The 16,867-nt window shown below is 37.0% G+C and overlaps 2 protein-coding genes across 3 annotated transcripts; one reads left to right on the forward strand and one right to left on the reverse strand.

Moving 5' to 3' along the window:
- LOC125193177 (DNA-directed RNA polymerases IV and V subunit 2-like) lies at positions 1-8,005 on the forward strand. 2 transcript variants are annotated; one of them, XM_048090932.1, is made up of 8 exons: positions 1-127; positions 612-1,124; positions 1,558-1,785; positions 2,091-2,971; positions 3,078-3,375; positions 3,894-4,841; positions 6,565-6,836; positions 7,378-8,005. In XM_048090932.1, exons 2-8 carry the CDS (start codon positions 612-614, stop codon positions 7,877-7,879), a joined length of 3,642 nt encoding a protein of 1,213 aa, XP_047946889.1. In that variant the 5' UTR covers positions 1-127; the 3' UTR covers positions 7,880-8,005. The 2 variants fall into 2 exon arrangements, with proteins under 2 accessions (XP_047946889.1, XP_047946888.1); XM_048090931.1 differs by having other exon boundaries at positions 20-127; positions 594-1,124.
- A 388-nt stretch (positions 8,006-8,393) lies between these two features.
- LOC125193178 (protein MALE DISCOVERER 1-like) lies at positions 8,394-12,983 on the reverse strand. The gene is made up of 15 exons (XM_048090933.1): positions 12,820-12,983; positions 12,374-12,433; positions 11,862-12,020; positions 11,622-11,754; positions 11,442-11,513; positions 11,036-11,179; positions 10,850-10,951; positions 10,677-10,772; positions 10,539-10,591; positions 10,061-10,462; positions 9,783-9,976; positions 9,572-9,704; positions 9,337-9,491; positions 9,044-9,235; positions 8,394-8,956 (listed from the first exon to the last, which is right to left on the reverse strand). Exons 3-15 carry the CDS (start codon positions 11,974-11,976, stop codon positions 8,696-8,698), a joined length of 2,052 nt encoding a protein of 683 aa, XP_047946890.1. The 5' UTR covers positions 11,977-12,020; positions 12,374-12,433; positions 12,820-12,983; the 3' UTR covers positions 8,394-8,695.
- Positions 12,984-16,867: the final 3,884 nt, after the last annotated feature.

Genomic DNA, 16,867 nt, shown 5'->3' on the forward strand with positions numbered 1-16,867 from the left:
GTTAATTGCAGAGCTTATTTAAAAGTGGAAGAATCGAAAAACCCTCACCACCAAAATCGAAGAATCGAAAAACCCTTACCACCAAAATCGTGAACATAATAATCGGTTCAAATAGGCTGGAATCGAGGTAGGTTTCTCCCATTCTTCTTATTTTCGCTGATATCTCATTATTATTTTTGTTTTGTATGTTTATGTTTCCGCTCGAAATATTTCTCAAGTGTTCGTGTTAAGAATGTGCGTTTAAAGAATGGAAATGCATGTCGGATTCGTTGCTTGCATTTCACGCAGATGACGGACAACGTGACCTTATGTTTGTGAGAATTGTTGGGGAATTTTGGTTTATGATATTTACTGGAGTAGTTTGTTTGGTGATCGGGCGTATTTTGTTTAAAATGTAGTATGCAACTTTTTTTTCTGGAATTGATAAATATCATCACAAAATACTGCATTTTCATCATTATCCGGATTTGTTTTGTTTGGCCCTTAGATTTTGATTAAATTGCTTTAGTGATTAAGCATGAACACAATTTTCCCTGTTTATGCCAATTAGGGCACATAAAAACTTGAGGGTGATATTTGATTTGTTCATCTAGTCTTAACTTTGGATACAGATGGACGGGTGGGATTATATAGATGAAGCAGGACCTAGCAGCATAAACGAGAAGCTTACTAATGGTTCGAGACCGATGGAATTTGATGATGATATAGACTTCAACTGTTCTGAATCTGAAGATGAGGCGGACTGTGCCCTGCAAGAACTGGACAAAAGCTTCCTGAAAGGTTTCTGTAAGAAGGCTTCGATAGCATTTTTTGAGCAGTTTGGTTTAATTAGCCACCAGATAAATTCCTATAATGACTTTGTCAAGCATGGGATCCAAAAAGTCTTTGACTCTGTTGGGGAGATTACAATTGAACCTGGATACGACCCTACTAAAAGGGGAGATGGTGAGTGGAAGCGCGCAAAACTGAGGTTTGGAAAAGTCACGCTTGATCACCCGACATTGTGGACTGGTGAGAAGTTTTCATCAACTGATGGTAAAGAGTTTTTGGAGCTTTTGCCGAGGCATGCTCATCTTCAGAATATGACCTATTCATCCAAGATCAAAGTTGAGACTCATCTTCAGGTAAATAGATTGTCTGTTTCTTCTATGTTGTAATATAATGATTGTGTAGATTTTCAATGTATTCATAGATATTTTTTTGCTTTTTAATGGTGTTAGAGCATCTGATTGCATAGTTGACAAGCTATTAAAAATTTAAAACTATGTAATTTACAAAGCAATTAGATCTTGGTTTAATTCTCATATACTTTCTTCTAAAACCTTTTATTTCTTTACCAATGGAGTAATTCTGGACTAGTTGGTCAGCTAACCCTAGGTTTCCCACCTGGAAGAGCACCACAGATCATGCTGATATGTAGATTTCTATAAGTATTTTCCAAAGCCTTTCAGTTAGTATTAACTGATACAGGGATATGACTTTCTAACACCACCTTCAATTTTGTTTCTCTTATGTTCTTTCAGATTCCAATCTGTTCTGATAAGTTCAACATTTCAGGTGTATACAGAAAGTCCATCTAGAAGTGACAAATTCAAAACTGGTGTGGATATAGTTGTAGAGAAGACAATACTGAACGAGTATCAGACTGATATTAACTTTGGCAGACTCCCTGTCATGGTGAAATCGGACTTGTGCTGGATGAGTAGACCTGAACCTGATGGTAAAGAAAGAAGAGATTGTGAATTTGATCATGGAGGTTACTTTGTTATCAAGGGGGCTGAGAAGGTCAGACTTACTGTTTCATTAATTAATACTACTAACTTGTAAGAAATTGGAATACAGAGAGATTATTGAACTCTGATTTTTGTGTTGCTAAATCTTATCATTTTTAGTCACTTAATATGTGAACGATTTTAGTAATCTTAGTAGTCTAAGTTGTTGGCATAATCCATTAATAATTTGGCATTTTTGCTACACTAGTTTATTCTGAAAAATCCTTAGACATTTTAAGCTGTACCAAGGTCATTCTACCTTCTGTTGCTTAAAGTTGCTTCAAACAGATGATTAATTGTTATCAACGATTGGTGTAGACATTCATTGCCCAGGAGCAAATATGCCTCAAAAGGTTGTGGGTGGCTAAAGATCCTACCTGGACCATTGCATATCGTCCAGTTGCGAAAAGGACAAGAGTGTATATAAAGTTAGTTCCAAATGTGGAACATTTGAAAGCCGGAGACAAGATCCTTACTGTATACTTTTACGCCGCAGAGGTTCCTATTTGGCTCTTGTTCTTTGCTTTGGGTGTTCCAAATGATAGAGAGGTGGTCAAGCTGATTGGTCTGGACACTGAGGAGGACTCTACAATTCAAAACATACTCATGCCATCAATACATGACGCCGATAAGAAATTTGAAGGTTTCCGCAAGGCTGGCAATGCAATAGGGCATATCATGAAGCTGATGAAGGGCAGTAAGTTTCCACCTACAGAATCTTTGGAGGTTTTAATCCATACCTATCTCTTTCCCAACCTTAGGAGCCAGCGGCAGAAAGCTTCTTTTCTTGCGTATATGGTCAAGTGCCTGCTGGATGCCTACAGAGGGCGCCGCAAAGTTGACAACAGAGATGATTTTAGGAACAAGAGGGTGGAGTTGGCAGGTGAACTTCTTGAACGAGAACTTTCCGTGCATATCAAACATGCGGAGAGGCGAATGGTTAAGGCCATACAGAGAGACCTCTACAAAGATAGAGAGGTGCAGTCCATCGACCACTACCTGGATGCCTCGATCATCACTAATGGTCTTTCCAGAGCCTTTTCAACTGGAGCGTGGGTGCACCCTTTTAAGAGAATGGAAAGGATGTCTGGTGTAGTTGCTAATCTCAGGCGAACAAATTCATTGCAGGCAGTCTGTGATATGAGAAGAACTCGGCAGCAGGTCTCATACACAGGCAGGGTTGGTGATGCTAGATACCCGTAAGTTTTCATAATTTATTTTATTTCATTAAGGATCTTGTTATCAGCATTGTATCACTTTGGTAAGAGAATAAGTATCTAATGAATGTCAAACTGGTTTTTGCAGGCACCCATCTCACTGGGGTAAGGTTTGCTTTCTCTCTACACCAGATGGAGAAAATTGTGGCCTGGTTAAGAATCTGTCCAGCCTGGGTCTTGTCAGTAATAATATACTGGGACGAGAAAGCATCCTTAAAAAATTTCTTGAGTGTGGAATGGAGAATTTGGTTGATGATGATTGTTGTTTGCTCGGTGGAAGGCACAAAATTTTTCTGGATGGAGATTGGGTTGGAGTGTGCAAAGATTCGTCAGCATTTGTTGCTAAGCTGAGACACAAGCGTCGCAAAATGGAAGTACCTCAGCAGGTTGTCTTCAACTCTAATGATATTCTCTTCTAGCATTTTACGTGGTAGATACTAGACTATATATCTTGAGGTGTATAAAGTCCCATTACTGCAGTAGGTTTAATCATGCTGGAATCCCAGAATCTTTCTTGTTAACATCACGTGATTCCTCAAATAAGTCACAATTCCTTAATTTTATCATCCGAGCTATTTGATCAGTAGTGTTTTCTAATCTGCACCTGTCTCTTGTGATACACATTTGTCTGAAAGCATTCTGGTTCAACCTTGAGACTATTATCTCCTTGTATTCTGAAGCATGTAGCATCCACATTCACCCCAGATAATATGTAAAAGCTGAAAACATAAAGATAGTATCTCTTGATGTTTAATTCTTACTTTCTTTAAAGGGTGGTCGAAGTTCAACGTGGAACATCTTTTGTAGTACTGTTAGCTTGAGCGTTGCTGAATTTCCCTTCTAAATTCGGACGTGTGGCTGTATTATATAATTTCGTGTGTACTGTTTTTTTTTTCTGTTGTAGATTGAGATCAAAAGAGATAAGCATCAGGATGAAGTGCGTATATTTGCTGATGCTGGAAGGATACTGCGCCCTCTCTTTGTAGTCCAGAACTTAAAGAAGATTAAAGATTTGAAAGGAGACTTTTTATTTCAGTCGCTTCTGGATAATGGCATAGTTGAGTTCATCGGACCAGAGGAGGAAGAAGATTGTCAAACTGCGTGGGGAATTGACTACCTGTTCACTGCTGAGTTAGATAACCCACCTGTGAAGTACACCCACTGCGAGTTTGATAGTTCATTCCTTCTAGGTTTAAGCTGTGGGATAGTTCCTTTTGCCAATCATGATCATGCTAGGAGAGTTCTTTACCAATCTGCCAAGCACTCTCAGCAAGCCATGGGGTACTCAACCACAAACCCCAGCATTCGAGTTGATACAAATTCTCACCAGCTATACTATCCCCAAAGGCCTCTTTTCCGAACTATGCTATCGGATTGCCTAGGGAAGTCGAGGTACTCTGAACACCACAAGGGGATGATGCCAAGGCCTGATTTCTTCAACGGCCAGAGTGCTATTGTGGCTGTCAATGTCCATCTTGGATACAATCAAGAAGATTCTCTCGTGATGAACCGTGCTTCTTTAGAGCGTGGCATGTTCAGAACTGAACATGTTAGGAGTTATAAAGCTGAAGTCGAAAATTCAGAAGCAGTGGGGAAAAGGGCCAAGACAGATGAGCTTGTAAGTTTTGGCAAGATGCAGAGCAAGATTGGGCGTGTTGACAGCCTTGATGATGACGGCTTTCCCTTTATTGGGGCAAATCTCCAAACTGGTGACATAGTCATCGGTAAGTATGCTGCTTCGGGGGTCGATCATAGCATCAAGCTCAAGCATACAGAAAGGGGCATGGTTCAAAAGGTCGTGCTGTCAGCCAATGATGAAGGAAAGAACTTTGCGGTTGTATCTTTGAGACAGGTAAATTTATAAGTATTTCAGAAGTTTAGTCTCACTATCTCTTTAAAATGAGTCATGATAAAAAGAAGCACGAAAAACAAAAAGGCTGTTAGATCTGTTCATAAGTTATGATATGAGGATTGAGGAATGTAACTGTCTTCCATGTCCTTGCTTTTTCTAGCAGTTGTACATACAGTTTCTGCTTGTTCACACTTGTCAACTTGTAATACCCTCTTTTGTGATTGTGGTGTCTCCTAGTGTTAGTTAATGTGATCTCCCTTGACTTTTTCTCTCTCTTGGTACACTGGATTGATATGCTTCTCTTGCTGATTCTCTGGCTTCATGCTATGGATTATGTATTTGTACAGTTTTTGGAGTAGCCTACCTTGGTGAATAGCTCTTTCAGATTCGTATTGTACTATTGTATGAAGCTGTTCGTCTTTAGGAGCAGGCTCCTTTTGGGAACATAATTTAGAAATCCTGGCCTCAGTAACTCCATGAATTAGATGCTTTAAGACTTAGAATATGGTACACTTTTCCAGCTGAGTAAGTATGCTCGAATGCTAAATAGTACTCCCTCCGTCCCGCTTTAGCAGTCCCGGTTGGACAATATCGGGCGTCCCGCTTTAGGAGTCCCGGTTGAACTCAGTGCATTAAAAAATGACTTTATTCTAATTTTAAAATCAACTAAACAACTAAATACAAAACCCAATTAAAAGAAAAACCTTTCACATTCCCCTCATCTCTCTCTCTCTACTGTGCGCCCCCTTCCTTGGTAACCCTAGATCTGGAACCCTGTGTTTACTCCTCCCTCAAATCCAACTGCCCCTTAAACGGACGGCAGCGACGACAGTCTCTCGCCCCTGGACTCGACCAGCCCGGTGTCGTTCGACCAACAGAGGCCTACTGCACTCCGACCCGGAGCTCTTCAGCGGCAGCGCTTCCACCTACGCTCATGTCACCGCCCACACTAATAATCCGCCGGCATTCTTTGCCGATTTCACCACGGCCTGGATTTGAATTTAATCCTCTTTGTTTGTCCAGTCCACAGGGTTTTGGAATTTTGGTGTGTTTACAGAAATTAAAAAGCCACTTTTGTTTCACTTTGTTGACGAAATTTGCTTGTTAGTTTTGGACAGATTCTAAATTTTAATTTTGATTGTTTGATTCAGAGCTTGATTTCCAAATTATCTTCTACCCCTCTTCCTTTGGTCGTTCTTTTTTTTTTGTTTGGTGATATACTGAATTGGGTGTATCTCTACAGAAATTAAAATATCATTAATGTTAATATTGCTAAGTTAAAAAAAAATTCTAATTAGTGATAGTAACAGCCGAAAATAAGCATTAGAAAAAGTGTTTTAAATGTAAAATTGTTAAAAAAATGTGGGTCCCAACATCCACTACCATATTTATTTAATACACACTCAAACGCTCCTTAAAACATGTGCCCAACTCAACCGGGACTGCTAAAGCGGGACGGAGGGAGTACTATATATGATACAGTGTGTATTCCTATTTTGCATTTCTATACACACTTTTGTCCTCATCAATGAAATGGCGAAATCTCAAAGTATGCTTAGAGGCATGTGATTGTTTTAAGAGACTACTAGTGCTGTTTACACTGGGATATATAGAATACATTCTTGTGGGCAAACCCACTTAAGACGAAATCTTGTATGCACTTTATGTTAAGTTTCTTAATTTTCCCATGTCTTGTTGCTGGGTACACTTGTGGATCTTCCAGGTTCGTTCTCCATGCCTAGGGGACAAGTTTTCGAGCATGCACGGGCAGAAAGGTGTTCTGGGGTTTCTGGAGTCTCAGGAGAACTTTCCTTTTACAGTGGAAGGAATAGTTCCAGACATTGTGATAAACCCACATGCATTTCCTTCTCGACAAACGCCTGGACAACTTTTAGAGGCTGCCCTAGGTAAAGGGATTGCACTTGGTGGTGGACTAAAATATGCAACCCCATTTTCCACTCCTTCTGTAGAAGATATAACGTCCCAACTTCACAGGTACTTATCTATTAATGCTGAAGACTTTTGATTTTTTACTTCATAAATTCATAATAGATTATTTGGTCAAGTGTTGGGAAAGTTGAACTACTAGCAGCTTCCATCTTATTTGTGAATATAATGTTATTTGACTCCTAACTTTTACGTTTCGTTGTTGGTAATTGAATACATCATCTAGGGCAGAAAAAGTTATGCTTATTAGTTAGAACTGTTCAAAAAGTTCATTATTTATTGATCCATTATAAGTAATTCAGATTTCTATTAGTCTACTCTTTTTTTCTATTTTCAAGAACAGCTTAGTAGATAGTAGGTGGATCGTAGATTTTTCACCCCCAGGCCCCAGCCCTACTCTCACACTAAATCAATGGAAGTATAAGGATTTCTTCCCTTGGTCCTTGGATCATATCAAAAAACTTGAAAGAAAAGGTTTTAATATCGAATTGCCTTACCCGTGATATCTGTTTTGGCCTGTTATCGTTTCGTTTACAGTACTGTGGCGTATCTAGATTCTGCAACTTATATGACTGTGACATTCTGTTAGGCTCGGGTATTCCCGTTGGGGAGGGGAAAGAATGTACGATGGACGTACAGGTGAAAAAGTTGAAACTCTTATTTTCATGGGTCCGACATTCTACCAGCGTCTCACACATATGGCTGAGGACAAGGTGAAGTTCAGGAACACCGGGCCGGTGCACCCTCTTACTCGTCAGCCCGTGGCTGACAGGAAGCGTTTCGGTGGTATCAAGTTCGGTGAGATGGAACGAGACTGCCTCATAGCCCATGGTGCAGCAGCCAACCTGCACGAGCGGCTGTTCACCCTCAGTGATTCATCTCAGATGCACATATGCAGGAAGTGCAAGAATGTGGCAGGTGTGATCCAGCGAACAGTGGTTGGTGGTCGGAGGGTCCGCGGGCCCTATTGTCGATTCTGTGAGGCTGTTGAAGATGTGGTGAGAGTGAATGTGCCTTATGGTGCTAAGCTGCTCTGCCAGGAGCTCTTCAGCATGGGGATTTCGCTCAAATTTGAGACTGAATTGTGCTGATTTCCCGGCTTATCTCTTCAGACAACTATGCTCTTAACTTCTTAGCTATCTATGTATGAAAGCAAGTCTAACCTAATTGCAAATGCTAATTTCTTTTGATATGCTCATTTCTCTCTTTTAGTTGTAGGTGGATTGTGAGTCTCATTTATATATATATTAGTTATAATTAAATGTGAGTGGAATAAGTTGGTGGAATGTTGGATCTACTTATCATTTATGATTAAAGTGAAATATGACTCTTATCGAGGGATGAAAGGAATAATATTTTGAGGAGTTAAAGAGGAGATTCCCCTTCAGCAGAAAAGATGGTTGAATATGATGCTTTGCCACAAGAATTTTGATACATATCCGAGTGCTTTAGATTATTAATCCATGTCGGTATATAATTCTTGAGTGGAACATGGGAGGATACACTTTCCACCACAATTTTGATTCAAATGATAGATTTCAAGAAATGGCTGAAAGAATCATTATTACAGCGAGTTACACTTCTTGTGCCCTTGAAATACATCAATTAAAATTCAAAACAACTTTCATATGATTCAAATCTCCAACGTTTAATTTTACATACATTGCAACAACAAAAATTACAACCAAGGACATTTATATGGGCACTGCAAGCATATAGTTGTTTTTCAGGGTGAAGAAATATATAGGAAAAGAATAAAATAATGTGAATCATAAGAATAGCATAATGAATGAAAGAAAAAAGGAACCAACTTGTGGCGCTCAGTTGAAAGAAATTAAGCAAAGCGTACACTCTTATCGACAGCTTCGCCTAGTAAATGAGATACACTTGACTTACACAATGAGAAATCAAGCTGCCTCCGCCGATAAGATCTCAAGCTCCGCCCACCACAACGGGGAGAGCCTCGGTGTTGCCAACTCCGGTGATATGTCAATCACTTGTCTCAACATCTGGATCACTTCCCTCATCGAAGGCCTCTTATGAACGTCTTGCTGAACGCAGCATTGGATCACCTCGCACATGACTTCGAGCTCTTTCTCTTTGTGAGATTTCAACGTTGGATCGACCAAGCTGCTGAAGTTCTTCCTATCGTTCAACAACGGGCCAGCCTGACAGTTTCAAGAAATCGTGTTTATCACTCAAAAGAAAACATCTCATAACCGAACATTTCCAGTAAAAGGATCTAAAAGACGAACCCAGTTCATGAGAAGCCCTTGCTCTTCCGAATAAGGAAGCTTTCCGGATATGGTTTCCAGCATCAAGATTCCAAAGCTGTAGACATTAGTCTCCGCATCAGCAAGTGGGGGCAGCTCAGAGTGCTCCGACTCGTTTTCTGCAGCGTTCTTTGACTTGGTAACAAGTTCTCTCCAAAACCCGACATCTGCAACCTGTAAAGATTTTTTTTTCCCGTTCAAGACGGTTTTAAATATATGTTCTTGATGTTATTTCGTGGATACAACTAGAGCTTATTTGGGTAAGATAGACTTACTTTAGCCGCATAGTCTTCTGTTAAAAGTATCTCTTTGGAAGTGAGGTTGAAATGAGAGATTGGTGGATTGAGCTCATGCATGTGTTGGAGGCAATAACCGGCTCCCATGATTATCCGTGTCCTTGCATTCCAATCGAGGTGGTCGAGTTCTTCAACTGGAACGTAAAAGAACATATTAAACACTGTTACACACAATAAAGGGACGGTGTGATCTTGGTGTTGCCGAGAGATTTACCGTGCAGATGCTCGTAGAGAGAGCCGTTTGGCGCGTACTCAAAAACCATCATTCGAGTGAAAGGATCGTCCTCCTCACAGTAACCAATAAGATTAGAGAAATTCTTGTGGTTTAGCCGCGACAAGGTATCAATCTGTAGTGAAAGTGGAATGAGAGATTTAGAAAAAAGTTTCTGCATGGAAACAAGAATGAACCCGGATTATCTGCATACCTTCTTCCTGAATACTGTTTCAGAACGTTTGGACCAGTCTTTGAGAGCGATTATGGCAGTTGAAATAACGGAGATCTCGACTCCACTTGATAGAGTTCCCTTGTACACCGTGGCTATACCATCTTCTGCCTTGATAATATTGCTGAAATCCTCACATGCAGTTTCCAGCTCGGGTCTATTAAGCTTAGGAACCCCTAAAGACGAAAGCACGTTCAATTTCAATATGTATACTGAAACCTAAGCTATTCTGAATTTCTGATCGTGTTGGAGAAGCATACCTGTGACGAATGCTTTCTGCAACTGCCCACTCAATCCGGTCTTCCAAGGGCGAATAGTTTGAGCTGCTCTGCTTCTGCAGACGACGAGCATAATTGATGCAACTATGAGCAAGAAAAGTATGATCGACAGCCATATAATATGTTTCAGGGAATGCCCAGATTTTCCACCAGTTGGTTGAGTGACGGAAGGAGGTGATGGGGCAGGGGCTGGTGCCCGTTTCTTTGCATTTGGAACAGCAGGAAACGACCCACTACTTCTGCTTGGAATGGCAACACTTACAAGTTGGACGGGGGGCACAGCATTGGCGGGGAGAGCAATAAGATTAGCGGACTGTTCAACTAGCACGCGGCGCTGGTTGGTCCGGTCATCTACATTCCAACTCACAGCTGAGTCCATTATATCTAGAAAATACAACAACAAAGATAAATATATAGATATCATCGGTTTAATAAAGTGAAGACAGGATCTCGTGATTACCTATGTCACAGGCATCTGGCTGATTATGCAACGATTCACTTCCAAACTTGAACCTTGATGAAATACGACATCGTGAATAACATTCCATAGGAGGATCACGAAACTGGCAAATGTTTACACAAATGTACGATGACTTACAGTCGGTATAGATTGAGATAATGAAGTATGGCCCCTCTAGCTGGTGCCTGGAAGGGATTTGATTTTTCTGATCGCTCCAAAATACTCTGCCAAGTGCTGTTCGAGACATTTTAGCAGGAATAAATGAACACAACATGTTTCACAACACAATAAAGAAGTAAGAAGTGTCTCACCAGCACCCGAATTTTCTATTCAAGCACTGTCCATCACTTGGCAAGCCATGTTTCCCAATCTCAAAAGGGATGCGTCCTTCAAAGCTATTGTTACAGAGCAACCTGGGAAATGAGCATATATACTCTAGGTGAATAATATCGGTTAGAGCAACTTAAAGCACGTGACAGTCGGAAGCATGTACATACAAACGTTTTAGGGAATGCAACCGTCCTAATTCAGGAGGAACCGTTCCTGTTAACTTATTGTTCCTCAAGTCCAGGACTTCCAATGTAGTAAGCTGTCCAAACTCGTGGGGAATGGTGCCGGACAGATGGTTCTTCGATAGGTCACTAGCGAACGCAACAAAATAAAAAAACATTATCCAAAAATGTTTCCTTTTCTATATAAAGCATTGATCTGATAAAGCAACCAATCCTCGAGATCATACCAAAAACTCTAAATTTGCTTATTCATAGAAATTATGCAATTCCTAATACCAATATGAGCTTAAGATCTAACCGAATGACTAGATTTTCATGAATTGACAAAGTGGGATATCATTAATTTATGAAATTTGGATAGAATATGTGCACAAAGATAGTTGAAACTCACAGAACTCTTAAATGAGAGAGATTTGCAAGCTCCGGCACCAATATCCCTACCAAGTCTCGTCCATTGAGATCACTACACATGGAATAAAGATTTACCATTATAGAACAAACTGAATTGGAAACACGTGAGGGACATTCAAATACCTAACAAAGACAACCAGCCAACACAATAGGGACTTACAGCATATGCACTTTACCGTCCAGACAATGCACGCCAAACCAAGAGCACGGGCTACAGTCATCTGGATTCCAATTTGCTAAAGCTCCCGATGGATCAAAATCCACGTTAGCTTCAAACTGCAACAATGCGTATCCTGAAACACCAGTTCATCCACTCAACACCACGAATTATCCAAACACAATTAATAATCACAAATGTCCGGGGTTAAAGCAACATTAGCAGGGAGAAAATCCCTCATACCTTCCGGACTAAGGGAAGAGCAACCAAGGATTCTGAATACAAGGACTAAAAATGTGAAACAAAACAACTGAGCTCCACAAGCGGTCGATCTACCGCTCATTGCTTGCTGAACCATTCGTATGATGGTGGAGGCAGTTTCCTCTGCCAACAGCCAGGACTCTATGTAAAAAGAATGTACACAAAATTGTGAGCTTTTTTACTGAATAAATCGCCTCCAAGCAATAAAGAACCGCACAATCTTACAACAAGCTTCATTTTTGTTCAGCTCTTCAAATAAATAATCACTATACAAATACAACCCAAAATACAAAATTTGAACAATTGGCTTGAAGAGCTTTTTTAGAGCACAAATTGCCTCTGAGAAACAAAGAATGACACAACCTCACAACAAGGATCAGATAATTAGTTATCTTTAGTTCTTCAAATCAAGAATCACTACACATTTCCAAGTTAGGAACTAATTCATAAACACAAAACTTAAAAATCTATTTTACCCCCTTTTGATTATATACCTCCGTATTCACGAACAACGGCATAACCTGGCTAAATTGTCTCCGAGATTCAAGCTTCAGCTGGAAAATCAAAACGCAGCATAATCAATTTGCTTTGATTTCATGAATTCCAAGGAAATGCACAAAATGTGAAAAACATGTGGCATTCAACAAACCCTTGTGCAAATATATTGAAAAAAGAGAATAACCTTTTCGACAAGCAATCCATGAAAAGCAAAAAAGGCATGCAGAGCAAAGCAAAACACATACATCATCACAAAATTTGGTGCAGCAAATTCTTAACTTAGAAAAAAAAAACAATCTTTACAAGAAAATTCAAATGGGATATAATGCAGAATATTATTGCGACGAAAAAATTAAATTAATTTCCGGTATTAAAAATTGCAGCTGGAAAGTATTAGGCGTAGAAAATCGATTAGAGAGACAGAAAAACGAAGGATAATCACTTAGTCTGATTGGAATCGGAGCGTGATTTTCTTGACTGGCCTTTTCACGATGATCTCAGAGGTTGAAACTCTCTTCGACCATCTTTTCTCTGAAAGAGAAGGGAAAAGAAGTGGGGAAAATCTTTCTCTCTCTTCTTTTCTCTCTCTAAAGAAAAACAAATGTTTGTTTCATTCATTCTATTCTCTTCCCTTGCCCGCGCACAACTCCAGCCATTCTTCTTTTTGTTTATTTTCTTTTTTTCTTTTTTTATTTTTAAATTACTGTAGATCGTTCAGTTTTTTTGCGTTTTCATGCTTTTTCGTTCCCATCACTTTTATTTTATTATATTATAATTTTATTTACTCATACTCATATTTAAGTGGAGTATTTTATAGTAATATTGTATATCAAAATTTAACTTTTACACCTAACAAAACTTTATCATCGATCGTATTAATGGCTTGACCGACCATTGCAAATATTTAGGTTTACAGTTGAATCTTATATTTTGCTATAGTGGAATTATAGTCTTGGCCTTTCTATTACTAGTTAGTAGAATTGAGTTTGTAGTTGTAATTTTATGATATTGAAATATTTTATTTAATTCAAATTAATCATTTATAAAATTTATATAATTAATATAAAATTATATTATGATTATAAATTTTTTAACTCAAAAAAGTTAAACCATATTATATAAGTATGCATGAATATGTGTTTTATGCATTGACCATATTGTGTGTGTAAAGTGTTTTACGTGTGTTTGTGTGTATAAATCGCAATATATAATGCTTAATTGGATCCATATTTTATATTAGAAGATGTGAGTGGATCTATTTTATTGATAAATAACTTTTATTATGTTTGTTTATAATTCTACAGGTAGTGTATAAAAAAGTTTTCAAAAATTTATGGGTGAGTCATTTTTTGTTCAACTCATTAATATGACAAGTTTTTATCTACTACTACGATAAATTAATAATGGAGTATTGTAGTTTGTGATTAATTGTTTCATATATTTATTATTGATTTATATTTATGATATACATTTTTGTTTATCATTTTCATATATATAATGATATTATTTCACTTTTCAATATTACTAATTCATGATCTAAATCAAGGTTTTGAAAATATCTTAGCTGTGAATATATATCACGGTGTAATACAATCGTAGATAGTGTGTGAGTTGTATTGTATGTAGTGAATGTCTATGCATTTTATGTCTTCTTTGTTTGTGAAAAATGTATTTGAGAATTACTTGATATTTTTAATATTTATTTTAATTATAAAATATAAATTATAGAATCGAGAAGGTTCGAATAGTGTGTATTTAAAATCTAAATGTCTTTACAATCATAATAAAAATAATAATTAATTTAGCATATTTTCAATTTCATGTTATCAAATCGACGTAGCTATCTATGACTAATTATATTATTGTAAATTTGGGACATATCAGCTGATTAACTCGTTAGTATTTCTTCTCAAAAGGTAAAATATTTTTTCTTGGTATAACTAGACGATTAACTTTTTAATTGTTAAAAAATTAATACAATAAATAATACTCTATTCGTCTTATTCTAGATGTCACACTTGAGTAATGATACAAGAATTTAAGAAATATTATTTTGTATATAAGTAAAGAAAGAAAATATTTTTTATATATCAAAATGAGTATTTCAAAGAAAATACTCCCTCCGTCTCACTTTAGGAGTTCCGGTTGAGTTCGGCACGGGTTTTAAGAAATACAAAGCAATGTAGGTGAAAAAGATAATGGAATGTGGCTTTTTTATATTAGTTTTATTAATAAAATGTGAGTGGGAAAAGGTTAGTGGAATGTGGGGCCTAATACAATTTATGGAATATTTCAACCGGGACTCCTAAATTGGAACATCCAAAAATGGTAAACCGGGACTCCTAAAATGGGACGGAGGGAGTAACAAACTAAAAATTACTCCCTCCGTCCCCCATTAAGAGTCACACTTTTTCCATTTCGGTCCGTCCCCAATTAAGAGTCACACTTCATTTTTACCATAAATAAGTAAATAGGTCCCACATTCCACTAATTCACTTCACTCACATTTTATTATAAAACCAATATAAAAAAGATGGGCCCCACATTCTACTAACTTTTCAACCAACTTTTCTTTACATTTCTTAAAATCTGGTCCCGGTCAAACTATTTCATAATGAAAAACTGAGGGAGTAAAATATAACATCTGTTTTCTGTTATAACATTTGGTAAAAATTCCACAGTCAATTCATTCCATAACAGGTGGCATTATCAACTGTATAAGGTAGTTAAGCCTGGGCCCACAACCTAAGCAATCAAACACTTTTATAAACGTTGACTGGGTCCCACCAAATTATTCCTCTCTGCGTGCCTGCCTCTAATCTAACCAACTATATTGTTGTATTCACGAAATGGTTTTTTAGTTGTCAAAATAATACTGAGTACAATTATTAATACTTCCACCTTTCCACAAATTTTGTCCAAATTTGACTTTAATACAAACTTTAAAAAATTGTTTCACTTTATATTAAATAGAGGTGTGTGGTGGAATACGAGTCTCATATTAAGGTGGTTGAAGAGTGTATTTAATATCTCTTTTTGGAAATATTTTAATTGAGATAAATTTTGCGGGACGAACGAGAATGATAAAATGTGATAAATTTTATGGGAAAGAGGGAGTAGTTTTTAATTTTTAATAGTCAATTACCAAGTAGTATTTCACGGTTCGTAAATGACTGTATCATCTGTATGTTTTATTTATATATTCACAAGAAAAATGAAAAATTGTAAATTAAATCGACTAATATTGAGGAGGTTCGATATTTTGGGGGGAGAATAAGATGATTATAAATTTAATACTATGGAATTACTTCAGCCGTTTGAGTAGATATGGAACATCAAATGAGTCGCTTTTAAAATGGGAAAGTTATCTAACAGAGAAATATTATTTTATTTGGATAAATATCGTTGTACAGTGAAGCCCTTGAAGCTTAAGAAAATAAATTATTTTGTAATTAAATAATGAATGATATGGTGTAATATATTAAGACAAATTATATTTGTGTACATCGACGTGTCTGTTGTAATTAATTAATAGATGATATAAGAAGCATCCAGTCATTTTGTGCCCAAAAATCAAACTTGGAAGGTGACCATAGCAAACTTTATACTAAATATGAAAGAATTTTATATTGCTAAAAAAAAAAAAACAAACTTTATACTACTACTATATTTACACTTTTTCATATGAATAATGACTATGATGAAGTCAAATAGGTTTCAATTTTCATCTGAATAAGGTTTAAAATATTATGGAAAAATACGTGTTCATCAATTTAAACCACAAACAAGTACATATACTATTAGTATTTAAGAAAATATTAATTATATATTGACTAAAGTCCCTTTTTAGTCCTTAACATATGACGATTTTTTGATTTTGGTCCGTAACATTATCTTTTGAATTATTTGGTCCTTAACAAATAAAAATCGATCACATTTGGTCCGAAATGGATGGAATTGTTAAAAATTAACAGTCAACTAAGTTTAAATCAATTTTGACTGGATTAAGACTTTTAATTATATTTAATTAATGTATAATATATAATTAACCAAAATCAGAAAAATAACAAAATTTTAAGTAAATAATAATTATCACTATTACAATATAAAATTAAACAAAAATTGATACAAGAAAAGAAAGAGGAAATACGAAATCCCCTCATTCTCTATGCTTAAACATACATTTAGCGGTGGCGCTTGATGACACCTTAGCGGCCGCTCTTGGAGTGAGGCTAAGCGGCCGCTTTTGATCCGAAAGAAGCGACCAAACGTTTCACTCTATCTAACACTCGCCCTCCGCTACAGCGCTAAGTCTCTTACTCCCCTAAAGCATAAAGGAGAAAGAAAAGAAAGAAAAGAACATAGTTAAAAACAAATTAAAATATAACATTATCACTATTAATAATAAATGAATTTTAAAACAATAAAAAGACTAAAACCAATTAATATATAATATGTAATTAATTTATATTAATTTTCAGAATTAGGTC

The sequence above is a fragment of the Salvia hispanica genome, chromosome 6, assembly GCF_023119035.1.
Source record: "Salvia hispanica cultivar TCC Black 2014 chromosome 6, UniMelb_Shisp_WGS_1.0, whole genome shotgun sequence".
Taxonomy (NCBI): domain Eukaryota; kingdom Viridiplantae; phylum Streptophyta; class Magnoliopsida; order Lamiales; family Lamiaceae; genus Salvia; species Salvia hispanica.